We start from the raw sequence: 17,770 nt of genomic DNA, 5'->3' as shown, positions 1-17,770 counted from the left end.
TTCTCCCTCTCCTGCTCGCACTTGCTTTTTTTATTTATCCTGTTTTGTTAGATGGCAGAAATATAATTCTTTTCTTTCTTCCCATTATAAGCCACCATTTTTGTTTTATTATATGTTTCACAACCCCTAATGCCCCACTGAAAATTACCTTGTTAAATGACAGTGTTTCAAAGCCATGAATCCTTTCCACCATTCCCTCAGAGGTTTGAAACAGTCAACAGACTGTAAAGAATAAATAATAAAAAAGTATTGATTATTTTGATGACTGTGAGATTCAATTAAGTATTAATTTTGCCCTCCAGTGGACCTATCAAGGTATTCAAAGGGGAGGATTCGGCTCAACTAAATGTGTGCTGAGTGCTTCAGCCTTAAATAGGGAGAAAATGTGTTTACCTACAGTATTTGAAGAGGAGTGCATTGATGCACAGAGTCCAATATTTAAGTGCTGTGCAAATTAAGTCCTGGTGACAGTGACATTGTTTTCGGCAATATGAGTATTGACTAAAGAAGTGCATTTGATGACAGCTTAAACTATTTGTATTGATTAACATTTTCATAGATTATCATGTGTCATATCAAATTCACTTTTCAGACATGAATACATTAAAAAACCCATAGGCAAACATCGACCAATGTGAGGACGGGACAGAGGGAACATGCTAGCCAACCTATTTGCTCGCTGGTCACCTGTTCTCTGCATAAGAACCATTTGGGCATGAACTTTGCAATAAATAGCTGCTAGAGAGAGCAACAAGGTCACTTGTTCTTTTTCTTTTTTTCAGTTTTTTTTTTACTCTGCTTTCCATGCTGTCATGATATTATGCTTATTAGTTTACAAACGGAGTAATTGAGTGTGCTTGGAAATAATGCCTGACCCCCAAACGTCCTCAATGAGCGGAAGATAAAACAAATTCAAATCATCAAGAAAAAACTTAAATGTGTATATGTATGTGTAATGTTTTATGGGGGATATGATGTCGCAAACACAAGAATAATTGCTAACTGTATGTGTAAGTATCTTCCCTAATTTTATCTTTTAGAAAATGTTTTGTGTGGTTTTTATTTTCAAAAGAAAAATGTGTGTTTGTGTGTTTATGGACTTTTGGACCATAGTATCCCAGAGACAGGAATAGTTAGAAATCTGTCACTGATGAATGTATGTAATGAAATGGCTATTTTATGCTGTGTATTTTTGTAGATATGGTGGAATACTAAAAACTGTGTTTTTGATTTTGTTAATGTTGTACAGCTGAGGATGCTTCTTTAAATCACTATGGAGCCCTCACAGGGTGCTCCACTTCCATAGCATTGGAGCATATAGGAATTTCTTTTCTTACTATGTTAAGGACAGGGTGACATATACACATAAAAAGCACATCCCACAATTAAAGCTGTGTTGGTTATGTTGCTTCCTTAGAAGTTTTTCTCCAAAGAATCCTGAATCTCTCACATGCTAGTTGAGCTTTAATAGGGTGGGGAGTAATGGAAAACTCATTGGATCTGTAATAGCTCTTCACTTGACTGCAGCCAGCAATAACAGCAGGAGCAGCCAGAGATAAGAGAGAGAGAGAGAGAGAGAGAGAGAGAGAGAGAGAGAGAGAGAGAGAGTGTATGTGTGTGTGTGTGTGTGTAAGAGAGGGAGTGGAAGAGACAGTACACGTACACCAAAGCTGCCACTTTTTTTCCCCCTCACTCTTTTTTTTCCCCCATCCTAGGATCCAATGATAGCTGGACAAGTCAGTAAGCCCTTGCTGTCACTGCGGAGTGAAATGAATGCAGAGTTGAGAGGTGAGGACAAGGCAGCTACTTCAGACAACGAGCTGAATGAGCCCTTGCTTGCGCCTGTGGAATCAAATGACAGCGAGGACACTCCCAGCAAGCTCTTCGGTAAGTCTGTCTAGGTATTTCATTTCACTGCTACCATGTTGTCCGGAAGAGCAATCTCCCCCTGTTCTTTTTTTTTTTTTTCTGTTCGCTCAATTTTCTTGTAAGTAGGAAGGAGTAGCTTGGAGCATGCAAGCATATAGCCCTCTGCTCCCTTTGCAACTGGTCACCAGAATGACAGCATCAGTCCTGAAAACTTTTGTTAACAACGAACATATTTTATGCAAGTTGCAGATGTTTTGTCTTTTTTTCAGATCCATGGACTCTAATGTAAAATAAGAGATGGGGATCATTTTCTTCAAATACTTAATTAACATTTATTGCATCAGGTGCTGGTGTGTCTCACATGCTACCAGCTCTTTTGAGGCTGGATTAAACCGAAAAGTTGTAATTTTAAATGGTAAAAATAAAACTGACTGAAGATAAACTAAACATTCTCATAGAAAACACTTTGTACTGAATAAACAAAGACTAGCAATGGTATTGCATGTAGAGCTAAGGTTTTTGGAATTTAAATTAGAAATTAAATATTTCTTCTCAACCCCGTGGAACGAGAAATTACCTTTTCAATTTTTATTTATTTTCGAATATTCTGAATTGTGCCAGATAAGTGTAACCTTTCACAATCAAAACAAAGCAGCAAGAGTGGCACTCCAACACAGACATCTGTCATTCAAAGAGATGACACCCTGTAAGCCAACTCAAGCAACTCTGATCTCTAATCAGAAAAGGGAGCAGAGCTGTTGAGGTGCTTGCGTGAGTGATAGATGTTGATAGATGCCTGAGCTGGAGCAGCACTGTATGGTACATTGTGACATTTTGGGTTTAGAGGGACTGCACTCCTGAAAGAGTCCTTTTAATTATTTCCATTTGTGACCTGAGACAAACATCAATAGAAATGGAGCTTTTCCTTATTTTTCATTATTCTATAGGTGGAAGCTGAAGGCAAAATGATCTTGTTTAAAGGGAATGCAGCTTTAAGGGAGTGAGAGTGAGAGCCCATTTTCTAAGGTTCAAGTTTTGATTTCATAATCTGTAAGGAAATCTGTAAGAGTGTTCAGATTTCAGTATTCCAGCTACAGTAATAGCTGTAAGATTTTTTTTAAAACAAAGGAATACCTGCAATTTTATATTAAAATGTTCTTTACCCATTACTGATAGATACAGCACAAAATGTTTGACTAAATAGCTTCAGTACAGATATGGGAAAATCATAATAATTAAAAATCCTAAAATTTAATTTCTCAATTGCAGTGATGACCATTACTGAATATCACATCCATTTTAAGCACCCTCTTAGTAATCATTGTTTCCATGGAAAGCATAATTTCCATTAGCAGTTTGAATGTTCAAAAAGCATATAATAATTGTTTTAGCCTATTTCATCCAGGAAAGAATTGTAATGTGTAAAATTGAGAGGACTATTAGTTGTCTAGAATAGTATAAATATCTTCAGCTCTGTTTATATTTTATTTGCTCAAATGTTTAGGATGCATCTATTAAAGGCATCTATAAAGCAAAAAATGGGCTTTTAATTTGGGAAGAGTGAAAATGTCTGTTTGCTGTTTTTAGATCAGGCAAGTCTTCTAATAAAGGGCAGGATATTTTTTTAGCCATTGTCATTTGGATGTTCTACAGTGGTAGTGAAATATATACAGATACTTTCATTAGAGTTGCTGTGTGTGATATAGAAATGATATGCAACCATATCTTGTCTCTTTCTGGACTGAAAATATAATTTATGTCCCTAAAAGCATTATTGAAAAAGCTACAAATTAATATGTTGTGCTGTTTGTATTGGTGAGATGTTTGCTAGCCTGATTCTTATTCTGCTAAAAAGATGTTCCCAAGTAAAAAAAGTAGGAGAAATAGTTCAACTACCTCAGCATGAACTCATGAACCATTTATTGAGGTTTTGTTACAATTATGACAGATAATTGTAACAATTATCTATTAGCAGCAACTCTTGTCAATTAATTTTAGTAACTTTGAGAACATAAAAATAAAGGACGGGGCCTATTTTGATAAATTTGAGCATCAAACTGAGCAAATGTAAAGTAAAGATGATTAGCCATTATGTCACAGATACATCTCTTGAGACAGATTTGCAGTAAACACTAAAAATAAATGTGTCATTTTGTTTAAAGTTCTGATACACAAATATAGACCAATCTGTTAAGCAGGAGAGGGAGGAGCATTTTAGAAAGTCAAGGAGATGAGACAGGTCCATAGAGAACAAAGTTTTTCTACACTGATGCTTTCATGTTTTTTGAAAAATTTGTTAAAATACTGTACTGATTTAGTTGGAATGAATGACCAACATTTGAGTGTCTCGTTGATGTTAGCAATATTTCACGAGCCTTGTTTTCACATAGAGGAACAGAGTTGAATGATGAGATGTGAAGAGCTTTATTCTCTTTTACTGAACACATTCTGCTTAGCTTTTTTTGATGGATGAGTTTATTTCTGCAAACACCTGCATTGCTTACCTGTACCTTTTCCTAAAATCCACCTCCTTATTCTCGGACTTCCTTATTTTGGTATTTCACTGTATGCCATAGAAACAGTGGGTATTTATTTTTTATTTTGGTAGCAAATAGTGCAATTAATTGTTAAAATGGCACTTCTTTGGTACCTGATGCCAGTAAGGAAAGGGCAGGAGTACGATTAATTGTACTTATTTTTGAAAAGATGAGGTAAACTTTTGTTTCTCTTCTGGGTGCTTTGCTATCGGTGACAAAGCAAATGAGAAATACCAGCATAAGTAGTTTCTGATGATCTGAAATATCTCCCACCTGAAACTGGTGTACAGGTGTTTGGGAAGATGCACTTTGTCACCGTGGTGCAGTTGTTACCTGTGAGTAATGACAGGAGCAGCTGTGATTAAAGGGGCTGTGCTTGCTTGTTGTTTGCCGGCTTTCTTTCTCCTGGCGGTGGTGATTTGGTTTGTTTCTTTGTTTTATTTGTTTTTGTGTTTTTGTTTTTGGTTTTTTTTTTTAATTTGTTTCTTTTTGAAAGAGAATTCTGTCCTGCAGTCTGGGGGTCTGTAATCCTCCACTTCTGCTTTTATGCCAGTGGACTTTTTGGAATCTGCATATCTGCATGCAGAAGACTTTTGATACTGAAGTCATATGAAACAAGAAAATAGTAGAAAAAATGGTCAGTAATACTTTCTGAAGTGCAAAATATTGGTAAAGGACTTTATACTGAAACATACTAACTCAGAAGTACAGTTTTGAAATATGTAGTTAGCACAGCTACAGTGCTTTGGTTACAGGAATTGCAGTTTTGCTGTACAGTATGAAGCAAAGTTGCTTTGCAGGAGATCTTGCAGTGTATTATTTAATCTTTAAAATATTTGTGAAGTAATATCTCCTATTTTAACCATAGGATGTAATTAAGAAACAGAAAAACTGAGTCTGGCTCTTGACATTCCAGATGGTGTCATTTTCCAATCAACTTGTCTTACTCTGCAATATGCTTCAAAGTAGTAACCCAGGTCAAATGCCACGGTGCTAACTACAGAAAGCTTTTGTTAATGTTAAGTAGTATTTTCTCTTGATTAAGAACCCTGGGATTTGATCCTAAATTAATGAATCCTAGTTGCCGTTTTATACTATATTTTCAAACAGGTTTAGTGTAAGTTATGAAGTATTCTTTGAAAAACCCTTAGAATAAGAAGAACTCCTTTCATGTTTATCTGTGTAATAAACTTTTGAGATTGAAAAGTTAGTATAGACACCAGGGGCATGTCGTATATAAAATTCTCTGTACAGTAAAAATCCCAAGAACAAAGTGGCTAGTCCAAGCATCAAAAGCCCCTGTGGACTCAGTCTGACTTTCCTGGAGTTACATCCAGTCCTTAATTAATCCTTTATTGATGGTAATTTGTGGCATAATTAGTTATATAACCAGAGATGGTTAAAAAATGCTGGGAGTGCACTTGCACTGATGTTAAGGTAATTTTACTGTATTATAAAAAGTTGCTCTTTGAGATTGAGTCTCTAGTTCTATGCATCGAACTTATCAAAATAAATAAAGCTGTAAGTATATAGTGAGGGCAATACCAAGCCTATAATTGTGGAGCACAAGTGTTTCCTATTTAATTATTGCTGGGAAGCAAAAAAAATTGACTGCTAACCTTTTTTTTTTTTTCACTTTGCTGGCAAGGTTTCGTTCCAGTGAAATTAGATCTTAGAATTCCTTGGCTGGATCTGAAGACTCTGGTTTTCTTTCGTTCATTAGCAGGCTTTTGATCTTTTCATAATTCTGTGTATGCTTGAAATATGGAGCGGGGTTATGGGAGTTAAATGAACCTGCACACATTTACATAAACAAGGTTTTGTTTTCAAACACCTGTGTTGGCTTTAGGATTTTATTTTCCTTTCCCATTTTGTTACCCATGTTTCAGAACTGTGTGCATCTTTATGTATAGCCATACATGCTGCAGAGAAACAGGGTAGAAGTTGTTTCTAGCTGATTATGTTTTGTTAGTAGATCCCTTGTATTATTCTGTAAAGAAACATATGTTATATTTTTCTTTTTTTGTTGTTGTTTGTTTGTTTTTAAATTGGAGTGCCTTGATTAGAATTTATGGCACTGGAATAATTTCAGTTATGAAGAATAAAGGACTAAATTGTATTTTACCTCTTGAGACATTGCTCTCTACAGGTCAAAGCAGAGGTCATTGCCAGGTTGCTGTGAGGAAGCTCACATTATCATCCTTAACAGTGTATCTAGCCTTTGGGGGCATTCGGACTATGAGCTTTTCTTTCATCAGTGTATTTAAGGATGATTCTCAGTGGTTTGGTTATATCCTCAAATTTTAAAGACCTATAAGAGATCTCTGTCCATCAGGAACACTTTGATAAGGTTTGGTAATTTCAGTAGAAGAAAGCAATGTGTGTTTGTTGCTCTTCATGCATTTTAAAGCTCACTGTACTGACAGTGAAGTTCATGGCCCAAGTGGTCTCTGTATTAAAATCAGAGCCTTCTTTTAGATGCAGTAAAGTTTTGAAATATGTTCAATCTGCATATAAAGATTCTTGTCTCTTCACATAATTTTATTCAGTAATTTCCACATTGCAGATGCTTTGTTGTGAGACAGTATAGGTTATCCATGTCATAGGACTGATTCTGCTAGTGCTTGAATGTGTGATATTTTATTAAAGCAAGTAATCTGTGGATTAGGAACACTATTTCATTACAAAGACTGTGCCAATGAGAAATATGAATGGGTGGCATGTTTACAGAACTGGATCATCATACAGGCTTTTAAACCCATTTTCTAAAATGTAATAGTATCTTGCTCAAATAATGAATAAGTTCTCAAAGAACCTGGAGGTCTGACTATGTGATTGATTGTTATTTCTGAAGGATATATTTGACATGAACATTTTTAAATATGTATTTGCAAATAGTTAGGGACTTGAATAACTACTCTGAATAATGTTATTGTCTGGTTTCTTGGGAGAGTTCTTGCTCTGTCAGTGGGACATGCATTTGTGAATGGGGAGTAAATGCCAATTAAAGCCTAAAAAAATATTATGGCTACTTAAATGCAAAACAGGATGCAAGGGTGAGACAGAAAATCCATCCTCAGCTCAGCGTTCCTGCTGTGCTTAGGTATTGCAGGTATCTCAGGCAGTGGTGATGCTAGCACATACATTTCGACTCTGAGAAGACCAGAGACTTAGTCCCTTAATGTTTGATGAAAGCAATACTGGGCTGATGAAGGACAAATGTTGTAGTCCCACTTCCCTTGCCTGTATGGAAATAAAGAAGTCTCTTGTTGCTGTCCCTGAATTGTGACAAAGACAGCCTATTTTAAAAGAAATCAATCAAACAACAAAAGATATTTCGAGTAGAGAGAAAGCTGATTCTGTTTCTTTTTTAAAAAACAATTCTTTTTGTTCTCCTGAATTTCAAATTACTTCTTTGCTAAATGTTTTTGAGCAAAGTATATGTTATGTGTTTCTTAAATGGCTTGAAGTCTGATTTTCTGTATTTGTACACAGAATAACATTAGAGAATGAGTGAAAAAAAGAATTAAATCCCAGTATGTAATTGGTACGACTGAATGACAAATGGTTCATTTTTAATTAGTAAATCTTTCTTCTCCCTGTCTTTGAAGTTATAAAAATAACAACAAACTTATTTAAAAGCAACATAAATGACTGGCTGTTTCAAAGGAGACTTGCTGGCTACTAGACAGTAAACAGGTAATTTGTGAAAGAACTGTTACATTCTTTGATTGAGATCCTTGCCGGTTTGTGTTTTGAGATTAATAATAGATCAGACACTTGCACATTAAAAAGGAAGCAAGCATAGAAAAGAGAAGGAAGGAGAAAAGGATGCTTCTATTGGACTTCAAATGATTAGGCAAGTTCTCCATGGAAATTTGCAGGTGAGGCAGATGGGACCAAAGTTACATTTGACCAAATGTGCATATGGCACCACTTAACACCTCTCTTGATTTCCTTATGCTAAACAAAGAGGTAGCAAGTGCTCATACCAAACTGACCCCGTCAGGGGGCAATCTGTATAAAAATTCCTGCTGTCAGGTTAATAAATTTTTTAAAAATATCCAAAGGCAGAGGTAGCTGTAGGAAGCTCATAGTAACAGTTGCCATTCTCCTGTGGATCATTTTTCTCTTTAAGATCCTTGTAGTACTTGGTTTTCCTTGTTGTGTTGTCTTTCTAGGTTTTGCTCCTTCTGTCATTTAGAGGTTCTTCTTTCATTTAATTCTTTTTCCATGTGAAACTGTTTCTTCTGTTGCATCCATCACCTGTGGTCCCTATTTTTAGCTAAAGATGGTCAAAGGATGGGAAGATCAGCTTTATATTTTTTTACACTTTGATTTAATAGCATGTTCAGTATATTAATGTTTCTTCCATTAATGGTTTATTTTCTCACTTTTTATATGCTACCACTAGTACTACCGTTAGTACTATCAAAATAAACATTATTTTGCTAGTTACAAAATAAATTCTGACAAGCTCAGAGTTAGACGTTCATTCAAATGATGAAATGAGAAAACTCATGCTAAAGAGGGACAAAACCAGAATAAAATGAAATGTGTCATACTTCGCATGTTTCAACAGGAATATTATTTTTTCATGTAAATGGTTCGATATTTTTTAACATAAAGTCTTCCCTTTCTCTTTTCCCACCTTTTTTTTTTCTCTCCTTTATAAAAATAACAATCAATATCAATATAAAACAAAGGAAGATTTGTATTGTGACATGTCCTGCTTTATGTTGTGATACTGCTTCGATGCTCTCAGAAGCGGGACTAAGCCCTTTTATTTTAAAAGCAGAGGTCATCTAGGGAAGAATAGTACCTCATTCCGTCTGGCTAAGTAGAGCCTGCTGTTTCCAGAGAGACTGATATTGGGTTCGTTCTCTAGAATTCAGGACTATCTGTATCTACCAAATCAATGGACAATGCACATCCCGTCACTCTAAAACATGTTTTTTAACACTAAACTGCTGCTTGTCTATGCTTAAAAGTTGTTTGAATTTTTGTTTTTATTTTAGAACATACAAGAAAAGTTGTTGGGAGAGTGGGAATTCTGTTTTTCTTCTCAGATGTCCTGTATTTTTTTTTTTTCAGAAAGGTAAACCGTCATTTTAATTTCTGAACAGTTTGAAGTTGTCTTAAGGAGAACGTTATGTTTCACAATACAGAGTAATCCCACTACTTGAAAGTGATTACAAAAGTTAAATATATATATCTATCTAATATATATAAATTGTCATCCAGGGTGATTGCAATATGAAATACATTATTTTAATGCAATAAAAAAATTTAGAGTCCTAAAACAATTCCATGTTACACCGAATATTCAAATGTTACACAAATAAGAAATAAAAACTCTTTTTTTGTATTAAGAACAGCATTGGCTACAGCAATTTATAATTAGATTAATCCTTTGAAAGCTAGTATGGAGTTTATAGAACTCCACTAATACTAGCTTTTAAAAACATCTTTGTGCTTTTCCGTTCAGATGGTGGTTGTATGTTTTGATGACTGTTGGAGATTCTATTAAGTCATTTTCATTTTCTAGCTCAGTCTCCTATGACATAGTCTCACATTTTAAAATCTTGGTTTTAAGTTATTGAATAAAGAATTACTAGCATTCAGTTTCCTTCCAGCAGAAGATAAAGGAAGTCTTCTCCCAGAGCGCAATGGACACACAGCCTAGTTTGTCACCACAAACAACAAGGCTTGTAAAGTATGTCAGTAAAAATGAAAGTACCACCTTTTCTGCCTACCCTTCTCCTTCCTTACAGCCAGGTTTGGAGCTGTTCCTTTCTCTTCTGCCCCTTGGTGTGTGCACACAGCTGGAAACACATACAGCTGTGCATGGGCAATTGTTGTCCAGGTCTTCTTTAAATGCATTTTACTCTGTCAAGGTCTTCTTTAGGGTTCCATGCTTTGCTTGAATCTTAGTGTTCGAGGAAGTTTGTTCCGTGAAGAGGATGATCTAAAACCTCTGTTTAATCAAGAAGCCAGAATTGTTTTTCATTTAATATACTTTAAGGTATACTTTAATATATTGTACTATTAAGTATGTGTAATTATTTCATGAGATAACACAGTATTAACTCAAAAGGAAGAAAAATCATTTGAGTTCAGTCTAATCTCTTGAGCAAATACTGTATGGGGCAGTTTTTGCATTTTCTTTTGCATACAATTAGGATTTATTCGCACAGTGTAGAGATGTCATGTTTGCTCCGTGCTTTGAATAAACATGAGGCCAGATTCTGACAGGTCTCAGCTGACTGTCCATCACATATGCAGGAAGACTATAGGTTTCAACAGGGCATTCATCCTATCAGTACTTGCAAGCTGGTTCGTGGCCTCCACCTCGCACATAGCCCCTGCTCTACAGCTTCTCATGTTCTGGAGCTAAGATCAGCCAAGCAAACATACTGACAGGAAGGAGCAACCACTCTGTAATTATGCTGCCTTCATATTTAACAAACGATGAATTATTGAACCAGTCCTGGGGTTCCTGTGGGTTTCTGTTATGCCATGCAGGTTTGCATGTGTATTGCAAAGGCTCCACCTCCTGCGTTGAAACCTAAGTAAAGGTTCCATAAAGGCAGAGAAGGTTTTAGGTAGAGTGGATTAAAATAATTTAAAAAAATAATTAAGGAACACAAATGATAGTTATTACTAAAAGAAAAACATAACTAGAGAAATCAACAGTGATTGAAAGGAGGAGAAGGAAATTAGGTAGATATTTATGAGATTAATGGTGACTGTAAATGTATAGGCTTGATATTTCTCCTCCTTTCTTATGCTTCCTTGCCTGAAATCATAAATATTTGGGACTGCAAGTCACAAATCTCTCTGAAGGAAAAATGGAATTTACAGCTGAAAGAAAACAGAAAATGAAAATAATTTTAAAATATTTTTTCTACTAATTGAATATACTTTACTCTCATAAGCACAGTAAATTTAGTGATAATATCTGGCAAGAAAAGCATAAGTTGCTGGTGTTGATGGGATTTTTTTTTTCCTGTTATGAAGAGTGTGAAGGAAACTCTTGTGTGGCTCTGTTGCTGGGATTTGATGCATTGCTTTCGGAGACTCCCCATTTTAACTCTGTGGATACAGCACAGTGAACCTTCTCATAACATTTGCTGACAAGAAAAAAAATCTTTCAATCAGCTGGTCCTGCTCACTCTCCCCTCCCCAGCCCCCACACCTCCTTGCTTTTATGAGGCAATGACTAAAAGAGGGACCAGAGGATGCAAAGGTTTACTTAGATGAGATGTGCTAGTCAATGAGCAACTTTGGATTTGTGGGACTCCGGCTTGTGACCATGGACCTCAAAGGGATTAAGTTTGGGGGTTAAGCCTTTCTCACACTGCCATTATCTCATTTGTGTAAAATGATGCTGGTGTATTTTGAATAGCACTTTACAAATTTCAAGCTCACATATGACAGCAGACCCCTGACTGTTGTAAAGGCTGGTGTGCTTTTGGTGTATTGAATACAGGGTGCATTCTCCCAGTAGTGCCAGTGGAGCTGTCTGGGGCTCTACTAGAAAGGACATGGAGGGGTGCAGGGAGAGTTCTGTTTCAGCTCTGTCTGAAAACTCAGACAGAGGTGTGAAATGTTCATCATAAGGAGCAAAATCAGGCCCTTTCTTGCAACAAATTTAAAAAAAAATCTCTAGCCTCTGATTAGGTTTTGGTTATTTATTTTTAATAACACATTCTTCTGGTTTTGTATTCTCTTTTCTGTGGGTTAATACAACTGCTGTATTTCAAACAGCTTAAGGCAGTTTTAAAAAAATAAAAATGTGTTCCCTAAAAGACAGCTTACTACTGACTGTTTTATTTTGTTTATATCTGATATTTCTTACAGTATTCAGATGGTTGTAATAGACTAGTGCAAGAGCTGCATGTCTTGTCATCTGCACTATATCAATACGTTTTTATAATGATACAATAACCTGAACCCTGTAACAGTTTATGATCCATTTGAGAATTCTTATGGATTCTCAGAGTGACGGAGGCCTGAAAAAAGAACTTGACTGCTTTCGCAAAACTGGTGCTGTGACAGGAAAAACTAGTGTGCCTGTGATTTAGTTGCTAAGGAATCATATTGATCTGATTCGTCATTAAACTTTTAAGTTTGAAAAAAAAAAGAAAAAAGTTGAGCTGCTTGAAGGTGGAAAAAACAGTGATGTGATTGTGAGGGCCTGCAGTACAGGTAAACTGTGTCATACTACTACTGATATTGATTTGTTATGATTAATAAATATGATTTTATGCATTACCTATGTACTGTATCTATAATAATGCTTTTTTTAGAGCAGAAGAAAATTGCTTCTTGCTCTTTATTTTTCATTGACTATTTTTAGTCAATGATAAATAAAGAACTTTAACAGCAGTCTGTATACAGGAAAGACAGGACTTTAAAACATAAATGTAGTAATGAATAACCACACAGTGAACTACACATACACAGCCATCTTAACATTTGTAATGGTGCTAATTTCCTAGTGCTTTTTAAAATATGCTTCCACATGAGCTCTCAAAAGCCATAAAAGCTTGGCATGTAAAGTAAATTGTTTGTCACTTGCTGACGACCTGCCGTATTTATTGTCAGGAGAAATGGACATTAGTTGGAAAAGCAGTTGTTAAAGGCCAAACAATTTTTAAAGATGGCAAAGATGTGCAAGGGCTTTCCTTTTTCTAACAATGAGCCACCCCTTCAGACATCAAAAGACAAGATAATAAGACACTTCAAGCACAATTCAAGATTATATTCAACATCTAAAGGCTCATCTCCTGTCAGTTTGCATTTACTCTCCCAGGAATGTGATGCTTCTATCATCATTCTGTCAAGAGGAGTCTGGCAGAAACGATGAGGGCCCCTCATTTCACACACTTAGTATTTTTTGTCAAATAGCCCATGCTCATTCTGATTCAGCCAAAATGGACGGATAATTTGAAGAAGGTCATGCAGAAGTACAAAAATCTTGTGCTGATTTGTGTGATTAGAAAGCATTAAAATTGCATGTTTGTGTTAGTTCTGAGATGTTTTGTCAGTTTATTTAGTAATACAGTGTTGAAGTATTAAAAATATTTTTTAAGCAAAAAGGAATTTTACTTAAAACAGCACACATTCTGTTATTTAGCAAATATTTTGAACAGTGAGCTATTTTAAATGGCATTGTATTAGTATAACCTTAAAATGTATTTCCCTCCCCTTTTCTCTTTGAGAGCAGAATATTCAAGAGCTCCAAGGGTAAAACCTTTGCCCCCTCAGATGCATAAGGATTTCACCCACTGGTCATTTCATTCTTGGACGTTTTATTTGGATAAAGATTAGGATGCTGAATTCAGTATATCAATATAAAGGGAGTAATTTTAACACCTGTATCTTGCCACCTCATGTCTTGGCATTATATACTTCTTTTTGTTAAGAAGGAATGGGAGGATCTAACAGTGTAAAGATAAGATGGAGTAAAACTCTTTTCCTCATTTTGGAATTCTTCGATTTAACCAACAGAAATAAAAAGACTATATAGTGCTGTTGTGTATCTTGTACATGAAACTGGTTCCAATTTACAAACCATACATGGGCCATGTAACATGGAGGAGCCAGACATCTCCATCTCCCATTGAAACCAATGGGATGTGAGGCTATTTAACACCTCTTAAAAAGTACCCGCTGCTGAGGGACTCAGCTGGAGCTGCTATGAATTTTGAATCAGGAATCTATCAGCTGTGATAGGAAGGAACCATGAAGAAACGTGCATTTGGCCTTGTGGAAAAAAAAACCTACTCTCTGGCTTGCCTTTGCACAACACGAAAAAAAAAGGCAACCTGCAACCATGGTGCATTCCAAGGGGTTTCACTGGACAAGAAACCGCAAGGGAATTGGGGAGCTGTGAACAAATTGTCAAAAAGACAGATGGAATTGCTGACTGACCTACTGGTAAGAAACACGAACAACTTCCACTTCAGTGGTATGGTATTTATGCTGCATTGCAGAGTGACTTCTCTAAGGAATTTGCTCTCCTTCACATGTAAATGCCTTTGTGTATATAATATATCTATGTAGTGTGCAGTATTTTTAGGGAAATTATAAGGTGCATTTAAACAATTGCGTATGTTTAAACTGCCTGACTTATGCCCAGAATAAACAGCATTTTTTTCTCTCACTGAAAATGCTTTCCTGCTTTATTAGTATATATTATATCTATATTCAGAAATTTGTATCCTTTCTCCTGAATTATTCTGGAGGAGAACTTATGGCTGTCTCTGCATCAGTGGGATTCTCTGTGCATCCACTTCTGCTCTGCTCCACACTGTCCACTAGAAAACCAGCATTCTCTGAGACTGAGTAGGGAGACAAAGAGATTACTTGCAGGATGCTAATTTTCAAAAAATTAAGGAGTGGCTAAGATGGAAGTACAAATACGGCTAAAAGGCAGCATGAATGTAGTTGTGCAAGATCCATAGTACCACCAGAGAGAGCAAGAAGTCACTCTAAAAGGTTTGTATTCTGAACAGTTTGGTTTCCAATAGGACATGATTTATTTGAGAAGTTTTCACCTGGTCTGTGGGCTGGCTCAGGCCTGTTTCATTATCATGTCTTTTCAATGGAAACATATGAGCTCATGTCAACACTGGTTGATACTGGTTGATACTTTATGTGTGTATCACTATCTTAGTGAAGTTGTTCCCTAGTGTTTATTTTCTTGAAAGATCAGATCCTGAAATTCTGTAGTAAATGGGGAAGGGAGAGAAGAGTGACTAAGAAGTTACAGGACCCTTGATATAAATTCAGCTATGCTTGAATCTGTCCTAGCTTGCTTGGCTGTCTTCCTTACTCAGTTCCTTCCTTGATGCTCTACGAGCTTTCCTTCCCTATGTCTGGGAATGCTCTCCCGGTAACCCTCTTCTCAAGCACGAATGTGCAGAAAACAAACACTAATAACAAGTGCTGTTAAGGGTCTCAAATTGTGGAAGGTGTAGGGATACGTGCAGGGAAGCTAATGCAGATGCTCAGTGCCAGGGAATAAACCAAGCGTCCCCACACTGAACAAAAACTCTTCATTTAAAAAGTATTTAAACTGTAGCTATTGTGCAGTCCATTGGAAACATTCACAGTAGGATCCAGGAAATGAAAATGAATTCCCATAAATGAAGATAGAGGATCCACTATTTTTAAGGCATTAAGGATGTGTTTTATCTTTCTACCTATCCTCTTATAAGTAACAGGGATAGCTAGTAGCTTCTGCTAAAGTAATTACATTGATTTGCTCTGTGCTGCGCACCCAGCTGCTTTCTGTACCACTATCTCAGCTGTTCTGGCAAGAATTACCTGGTGCTTTAGAGAAAGCATCATTGTGATAGAAAGTTCACATGTAAAGTTGTGAGAAGGAGGACTGCACTTGGTGTGCGTTAGTGTTTCTAAAGCATAAGTATTACAAACTGAAGTCTTGTTAATTACAAAATCAGACTGAAAAATCTGGAGTGGAAAATCTGACTTTAAGTTGTGCATTTTCAATGTACATGAAAGCTTTTTCCCCAAAGCCTGCACTAATATGCAAAGAGGCTGGGAGGAGCATGCACTTATGTAAAGCAAGTGCCTATTTAAGCTCTTGCACAATGACACTGAGTAATTCTGTATGCTTCAGGGTTAGTGCTTACATGAGTTGGCTGTGCATTGTTTTCATGGGTAAGTGAAAGTGAATAAGCATGCATAAATGTGTTTCTGAAGATACAATTCAACCTTTTTGTGTTACCATTCAACTGTTTTTCTTTTTAAACTGTGTCTTTGTGGCATTTTTTCTTAGAAAATTCTTGCCCAACAAACAGCTCATTAAATCATTGATAAGATTCTGTTAAACAAACACTGGATAACACAAGATATCAGTCCCTGACAAGCACATGCACAAAATGTTGCTCTTACCCAGTTTTCTGAATGCTTTTGTGGATTTTATTTTGAAGTGGAGCTGTTGTTCAGGGCTAGAAGAATTTTAAGAATGACTGAATGAGCTACTAAATAAATAATGAAACCCGTAGCTATGAAATAAAATTTTTGCATTTTAAAAAATCATTACCATGTTTCTTAAGTATATTTCACTTTCTCCCCCAAAAAGATTTTCTCAAACCCCTCCCTCAGAGGCAAGAGCACACAGTAGCAAACTAAAAAACAAATGGGAGCTATTTTTGTAAATCCTTCTTTCATTGCATCCTTTGGTTGCTAAAAGCCAGGCTCTGACACCATAATTCAAACCATAAAGCCCTGAAAAACACAGGTACTGAACTGTTCAGTTTCGCTGACGAAGCTTAATAGCTCCATGTGCTGATACTGGTCAGGTTCAATAGCAGGTGTCAGATTTTGTTCTCTCACTTGTACTTTGCAAAATGTGGAATTACATAGTAATATTGCATTTCTACTACACTCTTGTGTGTGTAGGAAGACATGTCACAATTTCTAGAAGATGGGAAAGGTGCTCTTTTGGTGCTGGCCCGTCCATGTTGAATATGTTCAATGTGATAGGGCCGGTGGGTTTGAAGTGCGTAATCCCATACAGAAGTGACTTCAGAGAGCATCCCTTAAATGTTTCACAGTATGTTAAAGTAAAGCCAGTTAAAATTAAGTAAAAACAATGACACAGTGTAGAGCTTTAAAAAGTCAGTCTATAAGAAGTAAAGGCTGAAGAAGTAGCTAGAATTGGTCAGACAATACAAATTTCTTTAACATGGTTACAGCTATTTCTCTGACTGTTTTTGAATAGAGAGTCTTTTTGGTTCCAACATGAATTAGAGCAAGATGTGTAAACCCAGAGACTGGCTGTCTCTCACCTGCAGTGAAGTTCAGGTGCTGGTATAAAATATTGGGACAATGGAATTTGTGGCATTTTGAATGTAGATATTTGTCAACTCAGCTGTAGCAAGGAGAGGGTTTTAGTACTAGTCTGTTTTATTCCTTTAATTGCAAAATAAATTGTGTATAAAGGCAGAATCAGCAAAGACTGGCTATTTGTCAGTTGTCCAGAAAGACAAATTGGTTAAACTACTTGGCATGTCATAAAATACGTAGAATATATAGGGAGATCTGTTGCAACACTGGAAACGTGTTCAGTAGTCTTTCTTATTCACTTGCTATGATATTGGTTCTGAAATAACTTTGCAATCTTTCCAGTCAAACTTGCCTTTTCTTAGAGAGAATTGTCGTGTAAGCTCAGATAAGAGTCAAATCTACATGTTTAATGAGAGGTGACAAATGACTGTGGATTCAGATAGAACATATATAAATGTGTCTCCCTGATGGAAAATATAACTTACAAATGCGGTTCTTCTAAAACAATCAGTAGTCATTTAGAAATTATTTTTGTACGT

General features: G+C 36.2%; 1 protein-coding gene across 8 annotated transcripts in view; it reads left to right on the top strand.

The window, feature by feature from the left end:
* The window catches only part of POU6F2 (POU class 6 homeobox 2), a 351,623-nt gene that overhangs the window by 97,482 nt on the left and 236,371 nt on the right, over positions 1 to 17,770 (top strand). For all 8 annotated transcript variants that reach the window (XM_051798733.1, XM_051798730.1, XM_051798729.1 and 5 more), the window contains one exon: positions 1,716 to 1,887. In XM_051798733.1, the coding sequence (XP_051654693.1) occupies positions 1,716 to 1,887 (172 nt within the window). The remainder of the gene's footprint in view (positions 1 to 1,715; positions 1,888 to 17,770) is intronic.

This window comes from Manacus candei, unplaced genomic scaffold (assembly GCF_025592945.1).
Source record: "Manacus candei isolate 608988 ecotype Guabito, Panama unplaced genomic scaffold, ASM2559294v1 h1tg000049l, whole genome shotgun sequence".
Classification (NCBI taxonomy): Eukaryota; Metazoa; Chordata; class Aves; order Passeriformes; family Pipridae; genus Manacus; species Manacus candei.
Note: the sequence above shows the minus strand (reverse complement) of the source record. Positions and strands in the feature narration are given on the sequence as shown.